Source organism: Lissotriton vulgaris, unplaced genomic scaffold (genome assembly GCF_964263255.1).
Source record: "Lissotriton vulgaris unplaced genomic scaffold, aLisVul1.2 SCAFFOLD_1009, whole genome shotgun sequence".
NCBI lineage: Eukaryota > Metazoa > Chordata > Amphibia > Caudata > Salamandridae > Lissotriton > Lissotriton vulgaris.
In genome coordinates, this window is record NW_028251378.1 from 605879 (window position 1) to 624061 (window position 18183).

General features: G+C 49.0%; 1 protein-coding gene across 2 annotated transcripts in view; it reads right to left on the bottom strand.

The window, feature by feature from the left end:
* The window catches only part of GRTP1 (growth hormone regulated TBC protein 1), a 679757-nt gene that overhangs the window by 573700 nt on the left and 87874 nt on the right, over positions 1 to 18183 (bottom strand). For both annotated transcript variants that reach the window (XR_015305466.1, XM_086950791.1), the window contains exon 2: positions 4354 to 4505. Coding sequence is in view for 1 of the 2 variants with exons in the window: in XM_086950791.1 (XP_086806917.1) it covers positions 4354 to 4505 (152 nt within the window). In the remaining variant the exon portion in view is untranslated. The remainder of the gene's footprint in view (positions 1 to 4353; positions 4506 to 18183) is intronic.

Genomic DNA, 18183 nt, shown 5'->3' on the forward strand with positions numbered 1-18183 from the left:
AGTCCTTTAGCCCTGTGACTTCAACAGGAGGCTGGCACTCTTCCAGCCCTTGGAGATTTTCTACAGCAAAGCTTGAGAGTACACACTCAATTCCTCTCTCCTGGTTCCTTGGCAAAAATAAAGAAGCAACTGCAGGATTCCCCCAACAAACAGCACACTGGCAGAAGGGGTAGGCAAGTCCCTGGATCAGCAGGCTTCTTGTCCTTGGTTCAGGTTTCCTTGTCAGAAGTGATCTAAATTCTTGGTTCAGGGGTCCTTCTCTTATACCCTGTTTGGCTTTGATCCCTTTGTCCATGCAGGGGAATTTCCCAACATCCTGGGTTTGTTGTGGGTGTAGCCAGGCAGAGGCACCTGGCCTATTCACTGTGCAGGGCTGGGTCCTCAGACGCCCAGCAGGAGGTGGAGCCAGCATTGTCACTGGCAGGAGCAGAGCTATCGGTCTCCTGGTAGGAGGTGGGGCCAGGATCGTCCCTGGCAGGCACAGAGCCATCAGTCGCCTGGCAGGAGGTGGAGCCAGCATTGTGTCAGGCAGGGCAGGCTATCAGGAGCTCCTCTTCCCCTACTCTCAATGCAAATGTCCTACTCATCCCACACTGACTCACTCAGACCTCTGGAGCCACCCAGCTCCTGTCACACACACACCAAACCAGCAGAAACCAGAAATAGACAAGAAAATAGCCACTTTCTAAAAGTGCTATTTTCAAACCCAGAGTCCAAAAACCATCCACACAAACGGATGCGTGATTAAACCCCGAGTTCAGGGATACCAAACTCGACATTGCACCATGCTCCCCGAGCCAGCTAGGATTATAGCAGTAATAATCCTGGCAGCCCATTCTAACTAATGGAGAGCAGGTTACCTTACAATAGTGAAAAACGAAAATGGCTGTAATTCACTATTAGGACATACCAACTTGGTCAGGCTTGTCCTACCTTATGCTTACAATGCACCCTGCCCGTGGGCATACCGTAGGGGTGACTAACATGAAGTTAAGGGAAGGTTTAGGGACTGGCAAGTAGGTGTACTTGCGCAGTCAGCGTGACAGCACCAGACTGCACGTAGGTCTAGCAATTGCAGACCTGTAGACATACTTTTACTAAGCCGCTCTTGTGGGTGGCACAACACGTGCTGCAAGCCCACGAGCAGCATTTGTATTTACAAGCCCTGGCACTCCTGGTGCACTAGACTAGGGACTGACAGTAAACCAAATAAGCCAAACATGGAATTCAATCAATACAGTAATTTTACATAGGGAGCACTTGCACTGTGGCACTGATCAGCAGTGGCACAGTGCCCAAAGCAGTATACCAGCAAAAACATCGTAAACAGAGGAGGCAAACAGAAACAAATGGAGGAGAGACTCAAGCCAATGATGTCAGGTCTAACACATAGTCTCTGTTGCATTTCTAGTAGTCCCTGTACTCGCCGTCACTTTTCTTTCCAATCTCACGCTTCTCTCGGTCTCTCTCTCTCTCGCTCTGTCTCTTTCTCTCTTCCCTCCTCTCTCGCTCCCGCACTCTCTTTCCCCGTCTCCTCCTCTCTCTCTCTCTTTCCACTAATTTCTCAGCCTTGTCCTCATCTACTGAAGGCTGATGGTGCTCAAAATCTGGGACAGGGTGCGTTAAAATGATTACCACAAATGTAACATTTGCTATCGTAATGAACTGCAATAATACCACATTATAATTTATAAATACAGTGGTACCACACTGACACTGAAGATCAGAGAAACAGCGCTAGTGCTAAGTGAGGAGCAGCACGCTGTCCCCTACAACCCCAGTGGTGCAGGGGCCCCAACACTTGATTGGGTGCCCACGTGCCTGACCACCACCTTAAAATGTGCCTATACAATCCCGCCCCTAAAACTGTCCTAAAAGTTTTAACTCCATGCTGCCCATACGCTCTGAGTGATTCTGGCCTCGGTTCTGCACCTGTTCAAACACTTGAGAGGCGTAATTGCAGGGCCTTCCATGCCACTGTGCCACTCTGGCATTTTCCTGGTGGGCTGCGGGCGAGGCTGCTTCCCAAACAATATGAGCTGCATTGACCCACACATGGCTCCTTGGCCCAATTCCAGTTGCGGCCCATGCAGCGCGCGGCCGCTTTGGACATTTTAGCCAGGGCTGATTTGGGTTTCCGGTCCGGACCGGCAATCTTATTTCTCGTGTTGTCATTTAATATAGAGACATGGCGATATGTTTTTCAAAATCTTCTGGGATTATGAAAAACAGCTCTCTGTTTAGAAACACCGGGTCTAGAGATATGTCACCTCTTTGTGTGAAGTTGCACTTCACATGAGTGTGCCGCTTGGCACAAGCCCCGGTTTGGGGCTTCTATTCCACCACAGAGCACCGGGAGCGCACTGTACTTTCCTTAATGTGCCCACACCAAAATTACAGACTCCAGGTTGTATACCAGCACACCTAATCACCCTGGGGGCCCAAGTAAGTGGATATACAATAACAAAACTTCAAACACCGATCAGAAAATGTTTCCAACACAGAAAGCGTCATTTGACATCAATACTACCGACACATCAGAATTTACTTCCCGCCACTAGGCACTATACTCAGACGTTTCATTCTTACTTCTGGTGGGGGTCAAACTACCCTTAAAAGTGTGTGTTATTGCTGTAGGTTTTTGAAACTAGAAATGATTGCCACTAACAGATCCACACCCAGTCCCCCGTGGGGCTGTAAAAATGCATCGACAGGTGTACTTTTTGTATTCAAAGTTTGCTTTTAACAATAAAAGTGTAATTCTTATCCCGCGGGGGCTCATCTACTTTTCTACACCGATGCACTGACGTGTGTCTCTTTGCTTTCTCTCTTCAGACAAACACATCTTGTGTAGTGTGTGTAGGAGATTGCTCTGCAGCACTCCAGAATCCATGCAGTGTTCCAACTGTTCTCGTGTCCATGCACAGAATATTAAAACAAGCACTGAGTTAAACAGTCATAGGACCATATGAGCCTCGAAACTACTCCATCCCACACACATACATGAAACTAACTCATGCATGGGGATACCACTGCCTCTGGTGCTGAAGGTGGACTTGGGCATCCAGGGATGACTTCACAGGGCAGCGCTGCACACTCCTCCGCTCAACGGGTGGGCTGGCAGCGGGACGCACAATAGCGCCTGGCACACCATCTCATCAGAGTAAACTCGGCCTGTCTATTTGAAGTTACTGGCCCTCTCACTTTATAACAGGTGCGAACCGTAACCTGATTCTGATAGGCGCGTGGAACATGACATCCAGCCTTGATGGGGTATGCATTCTATTTGGGGGAGTTACGATCAGCCGGAAAGACACGGCATTTGTCACTTACTGGCTCCAAGTTTAAAGTTTGACTTCTCCTTCATCCAAGGCCACAAGCAAGACGGCCAACTAGGCAGAGTTATAGGGGACCTGGGAGTGGGGTGATGTTTACTCCCTAATTACACGCACCACAGTCACTGAAACTGTATCAGTTGGTGATGATGATGGGCCGACACGTTTCGATAACAAATGATGAAGGAAAAACGTGTGTGCATCGGCAGCTTCGGGTCTCCCTATCCATTAGTCGCTTCAGAATGTGTCGACCACTACCCTCTTCTGAGACTGAAATGCAGCCTTGGACAGACTAGTGTTAATAAGCATTACAACACCTTTGCAAGCAAGCCTCACAGGAATCAATTCACAGAGGACAAACAAACTTACACTACGCTTCTTCACGCCTCCTGGCGATGGCACAGGGGGGGTCTCTCCTCTCTCGCCGCCGTCTGCTTCTCCTCCTGCCCGGGGTCGCGCCACTCTGCCCCCACCAAAGCCGCACACCCCTAGCCAATCCTGGTGCTGCATGCAGCGCCAGGATTGGCTGGTCCACCGCGCAACATCCATTATTGGATGCGCGGTGGACCAGCCAATCCTGGCGCTGCATGCAGCACCAGGATTGACTACAGGAGCACACTCAGCACTCGCCCTGGGCAGCCTTTGTAAACCTGGCCCGGCTGAAGCCGCACCCCCGGCCCCTTCTCTATGCCGAAGTGGTTTTCGCGCAACAGCGCATGCAAGTCTCAGCCCGGTAATTCCATGCGCAGCTCCAGCAGACCAGCAGCCCCCCCACCCCCCTACCCCCTGCGCACTCCGACCGGACCGCACCAATTACCAGGCATCAACCTGATCATATGATCGCTTGTCCCTCCTGCGCTGCCCTGAATTTGAAGAATTAGCGTTATGGTAGCTGCAGTGCCACGGTGCGTCTAGGACTTAGTGTGGCTACGCCCCTACGCCCCAATAGACAAACCACGGCTGATTGGATCTAAATACTCAGAATACCTGGAGGTAAACTTTCAATGTGTCATCTTACCTCTTATGCTCTTTTCTACCCCGCTGTTTCCTTGTAAAAGCTTTGACCACTTAATGGCTCTCCTGGTGAGTACCACAAGGTATCTGGAAAGAAATTCCTCGTAGGCTGCATAATCAAAGCTGTCCGGCCTTTCAAATCCATAGGAGTCAATCCTGTAGGATGAAAAGGAAGGAGAGGAAAAACACAGTTATTCAAAGACATACGTTCATTCAACTGAAGTGAAAATAAATATAGGTGCAACACATAACACAAACCCTTGTTGTACACTTTTTTACAATGTAAAACGATTCCAGTAGAAGTCAAACGTCATGTAAATTACAGCTTTTCTTTTCAACAAATAGCCTAAAAATAGGCTGCTTTTCACACGCAACATGGTGTGTGGCCATTAATGACAAATTGGGCACAAATGATATTTAAACCATACAGCTTTCCGGGCCATTAAGTCACCAAACCCCCGATGCCATTTAAGTATCAAAATATATACTTATATATCACATGCCAGCCTGCATTTCCTGTAAAAAAGCCAGTCTCAAATTCCTTTTCATATGTGACTTGTGCCATCCCTAGTCGCCGGTGTAGCCACTGTAAAAACATATTACAGTTGAGTTCTGACCTCACCATGCCTTCTGCCAGAGCCAGCAGCTGAGGGGAAAGAGAGGTCACAGAGTATAATTAACCCCTGGGGTGCTATTGATGTGAGATCGCTCTCAGCTTGGGTACTATTGACAGGGAAGTGACATGAAATCATCTGGCATCGAAGCAGCAGCTTCTATTCCAGTGGTGGGGGGGGAGGAGGGGGGTGTCCTAGCTGAACAGTCCCGTCCTGCGCACTCGCAGGGGACTGTGCAAAAAGGGAGGTATCGAGCCAAAGTTGAGAAGTTCAGTAAGATATGCTCGCATGGCGCCTACACTAGAACCAGGCATTTTGTCTATGGGCACATGGTGGTGGAAGGGGATTTCAAATGAGGCATGACCTGGCACCCACACATGAAAAAAATGTAAATACATGCATCACATTCTTCCAATTCCTTGAGGAGAGGTGTTTTTTTTTAATTGTAGAAGAACACAGTGAATCATTGTCATAAATAGTGTGCCTGAGTAATATTTCATGTCACATATAGTGGCTGCTGCAAAGTAAGTTACATGTATTGGGCAGGTGTTTATTATGTGGCTCCACATTTCATGCTTTACGTCATCCTGCATTCAATATAAGTTTTTGCTTTCATCGCATATCTCGTTTCAGTACTGTGATGCCACATGTGACACCTGTGTACTGCATACTGTAAACTGAGAAGCCTGCAGTGGTCAAGTTGTTGGGTGTGTTCATAATGGTCCCCAACATTTCATTCTTTACGTCATCCTGCATTCCAAAGCAGTTTTTGCCTTTCCCCGAAAGGTGTTTTTCACGTACTGTTTCATGCCAAATGTGACGCCTGCATGGTGGATATTGTGAACTGAGTTGCCTACAGTGATCAAGTTATGGCCCAGTCTCCATCATGGGCTACCAAATGTCATGCGTTACGTCACCCTGCATTCCATGAAAGCATTTTCTTTTACCGAATGGGTGTTTCTGTACTGTTTATGTCACCCATGGTCCATGTATTGAGGTTACATTGAACTATGTACCTCAGGTCCTATGATGGGGCACCATTTGAGAGATCTGGAGTCGAGGTCGAAGGTAGGGCGAGTTTATCAATGTGCCTGTTGATGTGTCATAAATATTTTAGATTATGGGTTTATCTAAGTTTTCGCTTCTCTGGCGAGAACACTGAGCAGAGGTAGTATATGTCAACTGTATTACCATTTTGCGTGAAAGTGTGCGGCAGAAGGCAGTCTGATATAGTTGCAGTTTAGCTTTGATGTCTTGAATTTTGTTACCGTTACCAACATTCTTACTCTCCATATTTTTTTATGTTTGCAAGTACCAAATATTATATATTTATTTAGATTCAGCAAAACATTGTGCTTTTTTTTTTAAGAGACCTTTAGAGTATTGCTTTCGGTAGTTGCTTTTTGTAGGTTGTGCAATTGGTAGAATAGTTTTAACTACTGAACTTTGTTACATTTTACGTTGTTTCATTTCTTTTTCTGTGTAGATCTCGTTTCTATTTTTCTATTATTTATATTGTGTGCTTCTCATTGCGCGGCGTGATTCATTTTTCCCTTCTACTAATGTTAGAGAAGTCTGATTTTGTTCTGTTCAATAGAGACTGACATCGCATTGGCAAAAAAAATTCTGTCAGACTGTTGGACCTGCGATGGGCAAGCCCAGCACAAAGGGGGTAGCTTGGCTCAAGTGTCAAGGCAAGTGAAGGCTATCGTGTTAAGCCGGCTTCGACCCAATAATATCTCCTTGAACAACCACCAAAAAGAAGGACACCACACCACTGTTGTAGAAAAATACGATTCCTTTATGTAAAAATTCTCTGTTGTGAATGGGGATCAATTAGGAAAGCACAATTACATTTCTTTTGGGTCACAATTTGCTGGGTTTCGATTTTGGAATAGATTCAATAAATAAGCTTAGGAGTACAGTTCATCAATAAATCGAATAAATATCAGGAATAAATATTGTCAATAAATAGAATAAATATCGGGAATAAATATCTTCAATAAATAGCATAAATATCACTGTCTGTGTAGCAGAATAAATACTGGTTCAGTTCAAGAACATCTACAGATTCATTCTGGTATCGCTGCCACCAATTAAATACTTCAGGAACACTACATTTGCAAATACATTTCAGGTTGGAAAAATTACTCTTACAGTTTATGACAATTTCACCATTAGTGTGCACAGGCTTCTCTGGGCACAACAGGGAGTGCTGGGACTCTTTAAGAATCACACAGGGGTTATGCGCGTATATCTAAAAGGCAAGGAAAGACAGTGAACACTTCATTTACACTCGGCTGCCACCGGGTTGAGATCTCTGTTTGCCGGTGGGGGTCTAAGCGCGCCATGGGGTTTCTGTCACCGCTAGCACTCAGGCGGCACCAGTTCCAAGTCTTTAGACTGCCGAACGGGGCTGCCGAAGAGGTCACACAATCTTCGCGCTCAGTCAAATAAATGCCGGTTCACAGTTCCTTTATAACAGCGCTTCCCCCCTGAAGAAACGGGCCCACCTCACATCGGCTGCAATCGAAAAGCGATTCAGTCGGGTTCAGCACTTCTCTCGCCAGCGACGGGTTCTCAGGGGCTCCACGGACCTCCCTCCGACTTCCTCAAACAGGGATGGCTCCCGCCCACAGCTACAGCCGCCGATCCACTGGGGAGGGGCAGAGACAGTAGTCCCGCCCAACGAAGGCCGGCCTTTCCCCGCCCCGGCGCACCACCTCACCTCAGTCTGCGCAGGAAGCACTCTACGCCAGTGGAGCTCGGAGACGTCCTCGCTGGAGGCGCCTGTCACACAAGGGGCACAGAAGACGCTCGCGGTCGCGGCGAACTTGCTCTTGCCTCGCGACCCGAGTCAGTCGTAATTCGCCACCGGGGGGGGGGGGGCGGGGAGGCACACGAAAAATCGGCCACAGACTCTTGGGGGTGACGAGGCACTCGCAGGGCAGGCGCTGTAGGCGCGAGGTCACCGCACACACAGCTGACTGGAACGCCAGTCAGGATCCAGTGACTCTTGCTTGCTCTACTGGCCACGCTACCAGCTGCCTCAGGGGGTCAACAGGGCAGGTGTCAATCTGGTGTCAAGTCTGGAATCTCCTTCTTCACCTAGATCTGGAACATCATTATCCTATCTAGTCTTTTGGTCATCTAAAATGGCCGCCAGGGACTGGACCTTATATAGCCAGTGCCCTGAGGTGCTGGCTCGTGCCAGTAGGTTCTAGAACCTTCTTTGGGTTAGGCCAATGACATGGCGCTTCTGGGGTGTTTGGGTCTCTAACAGCCACCATACTGGGGTTCTAGAGCAGCCATTTTGTGTACCTGGGGGAAATAAAGTAATTCCTGTAAGGAATGCGCACCAAGTAAAAAGGGCGCCAAAACCTTGGAAGGTCAGGGTTCATGGAGGCTCCACAGGGAGTCACTCTCATGAGGAAAATGGATGGCCACCATTTTGAGGTCATTCATACAGGTTGCCAATCCCAGTCTATGTCACAGGTTTCGCCAGGTGTCTTGTGAATAGGTGCCAAAAACCTTGTGAACAACTGGGCGTCAAGGAACATCTAGCCCCATTGAAACAGCACACAAAAAGGTCCTGGTAGACAAAGAAAAGCAACAAATTTTGGGAGGTACAGGGGAACAAAAGAAATCATAGTGGTGAGGGGACTCTCAGAAGCAGACGGGTCTAACACGCGTCCCCCCCAGCTGAAAGTGGGGAGAGCTACCCAACCCCTTGGGAGTTCTCAACACTAAGGCGGAAATACCTGGAGAGACCGTCTGCATTGGTGCGGTCAACTCCGGGCCGGTGTTCCACCCGAAAGTCCATTCCCTGTAGGGAGATAGACCACCTCAACAGTTTGGGGTTTTCCCCCTTCATCTGCATGAGCCAGCGAAGGGGTCGGTGGTCTGTCTGAACAAGGAAGTGCGAACCAAACAAGTATGGTCGCAGCTTCTTCAGTGCCCAGACCACCGCAAAGGCTTCCCGCTCAATGGTACTCCACCTCTGTTCCCGGGGAAGCAGTCTCCGTGACAGAAAGACCACGGGTTGATCCAGACCCTCCTCATTGAGTTGCGATAACACCGCCCCAATGCCAATGTCGGATGCATCTGTCTGGACAATGAATTCCTTTGTGAAGTCTGGAGCCTTCAAGATGGGAGCGTTACACAATGCTTGTTTCAGAGTGTCGAAGGCTCGCTGACAAGCCTCCGTCCAGATGACTCTCCTGGGTTGCTTCTTGGCCGTGAGTTCAGTAAGGGGTGCCACGATAGTGCCATACCCCTTCACAAACCGTCTGTAGTAGCCTCTGAGGCCCAGGAAGGCTCGGACCTCAGTCTGGGTCTTGGGGGGTTTCCAGGCCATGATTGCCTCAATCTTCGCCTGAAGGGGCTGCACCTTTCCCCTGCCCACCAAGTGACCTAAGTACACTACCGACCCCTGTCCAATCTGACATTTGCTGGCCTTGATTGTCAAGCCAGCCCTTTCCAGGGTTTGGAGAACGGCCTGCAAGTGCTGCAAGTGATCCTCCCAACTGCTACTGAAGACAGCTATGTCATCTAAGTAGGCAGCAGAGAAGGACTCCATCCCGGTGAGGATCGTGTTCACCAGCCGCTGAAAAGTGGCAGGAGCGTTCTTGAGCCCGAAGGGCATGACACAGAACTGGTAGTGTCCATCAGGTGTGGAGAAGGCTGACCTTTCCTGGCTCCATCAGTCATGGGAATCTGCCAGTACCCTGCAGTGAGGTCAATGGTACTGAGATATTGGGCAGCTCCCAACCGGTCAATCAGTTCATCCGCCCGTGGGATCGGATGAGCATCTGTTTTGGTTACCGAATTTAGTCCTCGGTAATCCACACAGAATCGTAATTCTGGTGTGGCGCCAGGTGGAGCAGCTTTGGGCACCAAAACCACCGGGCTAGACCAAGGGCTACTTGAAGGTTCAATGACCCCTAGCTCCAGCATCTTAGCTACTTCACTTCGAATGCTGGCCTTCACCTTGTCAGACAGCCGGTAAGACTTGGACTTCACAGGTGGGCTGTCTCCTGTGTCCACATCATGGGTACACAGGTGGGTCTTACCCGGGACAGGGGAGAACAGAGGAGCGAATGACCCCAAGACCTGGCGACATTCCTCCTGCTGCTCAGGAGTCAGGGATGGCGAGAGTTTCACTCCCTCCACCGACCCATCCTTTTCTTGAGACGCAAAAAGGTCAGGGAGAGGCTCTGTGTCCTCTTCCTCTGATCCATCAGTCACCATAACCAACATGACTTCGGGCCTCTCGTAGTGGGGCTTGAGGCGGTTGGCATGTAACACCCGATGTGGGTGCCGAGGGGTCTTCACGTCCACCAAGTAGGTAGCCTTGCCCATCTTCTCCAACATCTCATAGGGGCCTGTCCAACGGTCCTGGAGGGCACTTAGCTCTCCAGGCTCCATCACCCACACCTTCTGACCAGGCTCCAGCTCCACTGGGTGAGCATTGTGGTCATACCACGCTTTCATCACAGACTGGCTGGCTTCCAAGTTGTCAGAAGCTTGCTTCCACAACTTAGCCATTTGGCTCCGGAAGGTCAGCATGTAGCTCACCACGTCCTGGGGAACTTTCCGAGGAGACTTTTCCCAGGAGTCCCTCACCAGGCTGAGAGGTCCACGTACAGGGTGCCCGTACAAAAGCTCAGGGGCTGAAACCCACTGCCTTCTGCGGCACTTCCCTGTAAGAAAAGAGCAAACAGGGTAGGAGGACGTCCCATTTCCTCCGCAGGCTTTCGGGTAGACTTCTGATCATACCCTTTAAGGTTTTGTTGAACCTTTCCACCAGGCCATTGGCCTGTGGGTGATAAGGAGTGGTAAACCTGTAGGTCACCCCACACTCCTTCCACATTGCCCGCATGTACGCTGACATGAAGTTGGTCCCCCTGTCAGACACAACTTCCTTGGGGAATCCCACTCGGATAAAGATCCCCATCAGGGCCTTCGCCACTACCGGTGCAGTAATGGTTCTCAGAGGTATTGCCTCCGGATACCTTGTGGCATGATCCACCAGTACCAGGATGAACCTGTGATTGGAGGTTGTCGGCGGATCTAAGGGCCCAGCAATGTCGATGCCCACCCTTTCAAAGTGGGTGCCAACGACGGGAAGTGGTTCCAGGGGAGCCTTCAGCTTCATCCCTGTTTTCCCACTGGCTTGGCATGCCACACACACGACCGACAGTATGTATCGGACGCCACCCTAATTCGAGGCCAATAAAAGTGGGGGACAAGCCGTGCAAAGGTCTTGTCCTGTCCCAGGTGTCCTGCCAAGGAAATCTCGTGAGCCAACTCTAATAGGAAGGCTCGGTAACACTGTGGGACTACCAGGGCCCGTGACAGTCCGTGCACTGGCGCCCTGGGCTCACTGTAGAGGAGTCCATCCTCCCAGTAAACACGATAGTTCCCAGACTCGTTACCTGCTGCCTGGGCTTCAGCCTGTTGCCTCAGACCCTCGAGGGTGGGACATTCCCTCTGTCCCTTGCTCAGTTCCTCCCTGGATGGTCCTCCCTCCACACGCCACTCAGCGGGGATAGGCAGATCCTCCAACGGAACCATGTCCTCCTCCGCGGACTCCGGGTCCATCTGCTCCGATGGCCTATCCGTCTCACGGGGCACGGACATTGAGGCAGGCTCTTCCTGTCCTCGAGATGCTCCCTCATCGGCAGCTGGGTGGGCCATTGTTCCAGGCTCCAACCCATGCGACTTCTCCTCCCGAGCAGCCGCCGACCTGGTACTCACACAGGCCCAATCAGGTGTACCCAGCATCTCAGAATGAGTCCGGTATTCCACCTCCTTCCAAGCATTGTGCTCCATATCATTGCCCAGCAGACAATCGACCGGCACAGCGGGGCTTACGGCAACTCGAAGTGAACCTGCAACCCCTCCCCACTCAAAGGGAACTTCAGCCACGGGATAGTGGCTCATTCTGCCGTCAGCCATCGCGGCTGGATGAAGTACGCCTGGAATCACCTGCTCTGAGGACACCAGATGACTCCTGACTATAGTCATACTGGCTCCTGTATCTCTCAGAGCTTCCCCTCTATGGTCATTGATGGTGACCCATTGCCCATACTTGGTAGTATTTGGGGGCACCTGGATCTTTGGAACCATCTCCCGATCACCCAGGGACACTAAGGTGACACCCGCCCACTCCTTCCCCTTAACTAAGGGCATCTTCTCCCCGAGCGCTACACTAGCAACTCCCGGGGCCTTTCCTCCAGTGGGAGGGGGTGGTCTCTTTGGGCATTTCGCGTCTCCCTTATGTCCAATACCACCGCACTCAAAGCAATGGACAACCCTTGGCTGCTGACTCTGGCCAGGATTAGGGTTCTTTTGCGGGCTAGCCTTAGAGTTGGAGAAGAAACCTTTCCCCTTAAAATTATTTTGGGGGCCTTTGGAGAACTCCTGTTTCTTATTATCTCCCCCCTCTTTCTTCTGGGGAGCGCCCTGTCCGGACTTCTGAGAATCTCCTCCCGTCCCCTTCGTGGACACTCGGGTACTTACCCAAATGTCCGCCTCCTCAGCAAGCTTACGGGGGCAAGTAAGTTTGCTGTCTACCAGGTGCTGCCTCAGCTCGGGAAGACATTTCTCGAGTAGATGTTCCTTGAGTATGAGATTGTACAACCCTCGATAGTCTTCCACCTCCCTACCTTGGACCCACCCATCCAGGGCTTTCTTGGCATAATCCAGGAAGTCAACCCAATTCTGTGAGCTCAGTTTATGGCTGCCCCTAAACCTCTGCCGGTATTTCTCGGGGGTCAACCCAAACTTTCTAATGAGCGCCATCTTCATGGCGGGGTAGTCTACCTGATCCTCCCGGTCTAGGGCCAATAGGGCATCCCTACCTGTTGGAGGCATGTAGCGATACAATCCACCACCCCAATGCTTCTCATGGACCCCATGGGCTCTTAAGGAGACCTCATAGGCTGCCAGCCACTTAGCTATGTCATCTCCAACAGTATAGCTAGCGACCACGTCCTTGGGTAAGTGAGGCCTGAGCTCCCTGGCAAATTCCTTAGACTCGACACCTTCGGAGTGATGTTATTGGCTCTGAGGTCGAGTTCTCGTAGCTTGAACTCGTGTTTCATCCTCTTCCCTTCCATCTCCAGCTTAGCTAACTCCCACCTTAATTGTCTTTCCTCTCTTCTATCAGCTAACTCGGTCTCTGACAACCCTCCTGTTGATGCACTGCTGCCCTCCCGTGAGGCTACCTTGGGGCTGATTATCATATCACCCACCCCCAGGGGACATTCCGCAGCTCTCTCAACGACAGTACCCCTGTCTGACTCCTCCTCCTCTACCATACCCTCCGGATGCGCCTCCACCCAGGCTCGCAGACTACTGCGGAGCTCCTCTCTTTTGGCCCCTCGCCTAACGAACACTCCCCTTTCCTGACAGAACTCTTTGAGCTGCGCCACGGTATAGGTCTCCAGCTCCGACATATCGAATTCCATCTTGTCAGTGAAAAGTGTGGACAACCACCTCGAAGTAGGTTACAAGGATAGGAACTCTGAGGGTCACCTCCACCCACCTCCAGAAGAGAATTTGGAAAAAACAAAATATGGAATTGGAGGGCCGCTGGGAGAAAACTCCGGGTGTGTACCTGTGGCGCACACGGAAATATTATGGGGTCCAAAACAAGCACGGCTTGTAATCCCACCCGCTGAGCACCAATTTTATGTTGCTATCGGGTTAAGCCGGCTTCCACCCAATAACATCTCCTTGAACAACCACCAAAAAGAAGGACACCACACCACTGTTGAAGAAAAATACAACTCCTTTATGTAAAAATTCTCTGTTGTGAATGGGGATCAATTAGGAAAGCACAATTACATTTCTTTTGGGTCACAATTTGCTGGGTTTCGATTTTGGAATAGATTCAATAAATAAGCTTAGGAGTACAGTTCATCAATAAATAGAATAAATATCAGGAATAAATATTGTCAATAAATAGAATAAATATCGGGAATACATATCTTCAATAAATAGCATAAATATCACTGTCTGTGTAGCAGAATAAATACTGGTTCAGTTCAAGAACATCTACAGATTCATTCTGGTATCGCTGCCACCAATTAAATACTTCAGGAACACTACATTTGCAAATACATTTCAGGTTGGAAAGATTACTCTTACAGTTTATGACGATTTCACCATTAGTGTGCACAGGCTTCTCTGGGCACAACAGGGAGTGCTGGGACTCTTTAAGAATCACACAGGGGTTATGCGCGTATATCTAAAAGGCAAGGAAAGACAGTGAACACTTCATTTACACTCGGCTGCCACCGGGTTGAGATCTCCGTTTGCCGGTGGGGGTCTAAGCGCGCCTAGGGGTTTCTGTCACCGCTAGCACTCAGGCGGCACCAGTTCCAAGTCTTTAGACTGCCGAACGGGGCTGCCGAAGAGGTCACACAATCTTCGCACTCAGTCAAATAAATGCCGGTTCACAGTTCCTTTATAACAGCGTTTCCCCCCTGAAGAAACGGGCCCACCTCACATCGGCTGCAATCGAAAAGCGATTCAGTCGGGTTCAGCACTTCTCTCGCCAGCGACGGGTTCTCAGGGGCTCCACGGACCTCCCTCCGACTTCCTCTAACAGGGATGGCTCCCGCCCACAGCTATAGCCGCCGATCCACTGGGGAGGGGCAGAGACAGTAGTCCCGCCCAACGAAGGCCGGCCTTTCCCCGCCCCTGCGCACCACCTCACCTCAGTCTGCGCAGGAAGCACTCCACGCCGGTGGAGCTCGGAGACGTCCGAGCTCCTTGCTGGAGGCGCCTGTCACACAAGGGGCACAGAAGACGCTAGCGGTCGCGGCGAACTTGCTCTCGCCTCGCGACCAGAGTCAGTCGTAATTCGCCACCGGGGGGGCGGGGAGGCACACGAAACATCGGCCACAGTCTCTTGGAGGTGACGAGGCACTCGCTGGGCAGGTGCTGTAGGCGCGAGGTCACCACACACACAGCTGACTGGAACGCCAGTCAGGATCCACGCCAGTACTCTTGCTTGCTCTACTGCCCGCGCTACCAGCTGCCTCAGGGGGTCAACAGGGCAGGTGTCAATCTGGTGTCAAGTCTGGAATCTCCTTCTTCACCTAGATCTGGAACATCATTATCCTATCTAGTCTTTTGGTCATCTAAAATGGCCGCCAGGGACTGGACCTTATATAGCCAGTGCCCTGAGGTGCTGGCTCGTGCCAGTAGGTTCTAGAACCTTCTTTGGGTTAGGCCAATGACATGGCGCTTCTGGGGTGTTTGGGTCTCTAACAGCCACCATACTGGGGTTCTAGAGCAGCCATTTTGTGTACCTGAGGGAAATAAAGTAATTCCTGTCAGGAATGTGCACCAAGTAAAAGGGCGCCAAAACCTTGGAAGGTCAGGGTTCATGGAGGCGCCACAGGGAGTCACTCTCATGAGGAAAATGGATAGCCACCATTTTGAGGTCATTCATACAGGTTGCCAATCCCAGTCTATAATGTCACAGGTTTTGCCAGGTGTCTTGTGAATAGGTGCCAAAAACCTTGTGAACAACTGGGCGTCAAGGAACATCTAGCCCCATTGAAACAGCACACAAAAAGGTCCTGGTAGACAAAGAAAAGCGACAAATTTTGGGAGGTACAGGGGAACAAAAGAAATCATAGTGGTGAGGGGACTCTCAGAAGCAGACGGGTCTAACACTGCCGAATCGGATTTCTCTGATGAGGGAGACACATCTGTTTTTGGTGACTTTGACTGATAAGCAGGAAGTGCAAGCTCCACTGGTACCTGGAGCTTACCTCCAGTTTCATAAGTTCTTGCCTGCTGGAGGAAGGGCGGAGGAGGTGATGTGAATGGCTCCGGATGAAGTCCAACCTGTTCTACCTCCTTTTATTGTTTTTCTGGTTGCTCTGTGGAGATAGTTTAACTTCAATTGATTATTTTAATCATCTCAAAGATGATGGATTTCACAGCTAAATGGTAGTTCAAACACGCCTGTATCCCAAAATAGTATTTGTTGCAGCACCAGGACAAAACCAGCCCCATTCAAGATGGCAATCTTAAAAAACAAGCATTGGAAATGCAATAAGTCCTAGGTTCAAGATTGTAGCTGCAGCAATTAAAATATGGAAGAAAGTCCGTAAATTAATTAATTTAGGAAACCTTTCTTATTACACTCCTCTGAATGCGACTAATGTATTACCATCTATGTTTGCTGATAGGACTGTGAAGGGTTGGCAAGAAAAGGGAATAGGCATATTAGGAGATTTGTAGGATCAAATGGGAAATCTGAAACAATTTCAGGATTTAGTAGTGGTTCACAACCTATCACATTCCCAGTTTTTAAAATTTTTACAAGTTTGGGATTTTCTGGGTAAACGTAAACTAAAACTGATTACTAATCCGTTAATAGAAGCTATAAGGGCACAGAGTAAAATCGGAGCGCTGTATAAAATCTTAAGTTTAGGTAAAAATGACGATCTGGAAAAACTTACTACACAATGGGCAATGATTTTGGGAGAGAATGAACGGGATATATCACATGAAGATGCAATTATCAGATCTAAAGAAGTTCTTATGTCAGCGAACTTAAAAGTACAATTTTTTAAAACTTTGTTTAGACTATATTACACTCCAGCACGAATGAAAAAGTGGGGTAATCAGTATAATGGTAAATGCTTCCGTTGTGCTGCAGAAAATGCTGACATAGAACATATTTTTTTAGTTGTGTGAAATTGAATTTGTTTTTACGCAAAATTGAACGTTTTCTATCTATTATTTTAGGAGATTCATTTCAGATTTCTTCTGCCCTGATGCTTCTAGGGATGGGGCGGATAGTCTCAAAAGGGGGTATTATGTATAAACATTGATTGTTTTTATTCGTTGCAATGACTGCGGCCCGTCTGTGTATTGCGGGGGATTGGTTAAGTCTGAACCACCCAGGTTCGAAGTGTGGGAAGCGAAAATGTACAGACTAGCTAGTTTGGAATTTAGTTTATATTCAGTTAAGGGGGCAAGGAAGCGGAAATTAGGGTTGAAGATATGGGACTTATTTGTGACATATATGACCATATGAACTCCTGAATGGGATAACCATTTGTAGTAAATTTGTGATTTTTGTTTATTAACTTGGTTATATGAGTACTCATCGGTCACTGTAGAGTATGAGCTGTCAATATTTCTGAAGTTTTTTTTTTTCATTTCAAAAGTTTTTATTGGACGTTTCAGGGTTATATATCATACAAATCATAAATTGCAATGTACATACAATCGATACTTGTAAATACACATCATTCAGCATAGGAATGCATTATGACCCATGGTGGTGGTCATTCAGGACGATCTTGAAGACAATATAGAAAACCACCAAGCAGCCTTTCTAGGCTGGGTTCCTGAGGGGCTACAAAACAAATGAATTGGAGATGGAAAGGAAAGGAACGGAGTAGATAAGAGGAAGAAGGAGAAAAAGGAAAGAGAGAATAAAGGTTAGAGGTGAGATGTAAGAGGTAAGAAGCTAGATGTAAGATGTAAGAAGTTGGACGTTAGATGTCCACCACTATGCGGCTTAGCAGTCCCGGTTCCGAGTGACTGGTTATTTAAGCTGTGCAAAAGTATAAGCGGCCCCCCAGGAGCTGTAGGAAGAAACGGGGAGCATGAAGTTTCACAGTGGTTTGTGGGTTTTGAAGTAGATATCTAGTGAGTTCCAAAGTTTCCTTTGTGAAGTTCGCCCCGGTGTGTTTTGTAAAGTGATATTATCAGCTCCTCGGAGGTTAATCACCCAGTTTAGCCAGCAGGCATAGCTTGCTTTTTTGCTGTCCTTCCAATTATTTAGAACGACTTTCACAGCTGCCATAAAGAGGAGGTCAAGGAGTGCCCTGTCTATTTCTGGGAGTTGGGTCTCTTTAGTAAATCCGAAAATAAGATAGGGGAGTGCCTTGGCAGGTGAGATATTAAATACTTTGTGGACGAAGTCAAATACCCTGTCCCAAAACAGTGAGACACAGTCGTATTGGAGTATAAGGTGTTCTAGATCTCCTTCTGCACGCTTACAGTTCCAGCAGAATGCGTCTGGGCTGAGTTTATGTGCATATAGGCGAGCCGGCGTCCAGAAGACTTTATGCATGAGCCAGAACTTGGATTGTGATAATGTAGGGCTTATTTTTTGGCTTGTGCAAGATCTCCACGCCGTGGACCACTCCAGCTCTGAGAAGGAGAAGGAGGCGACT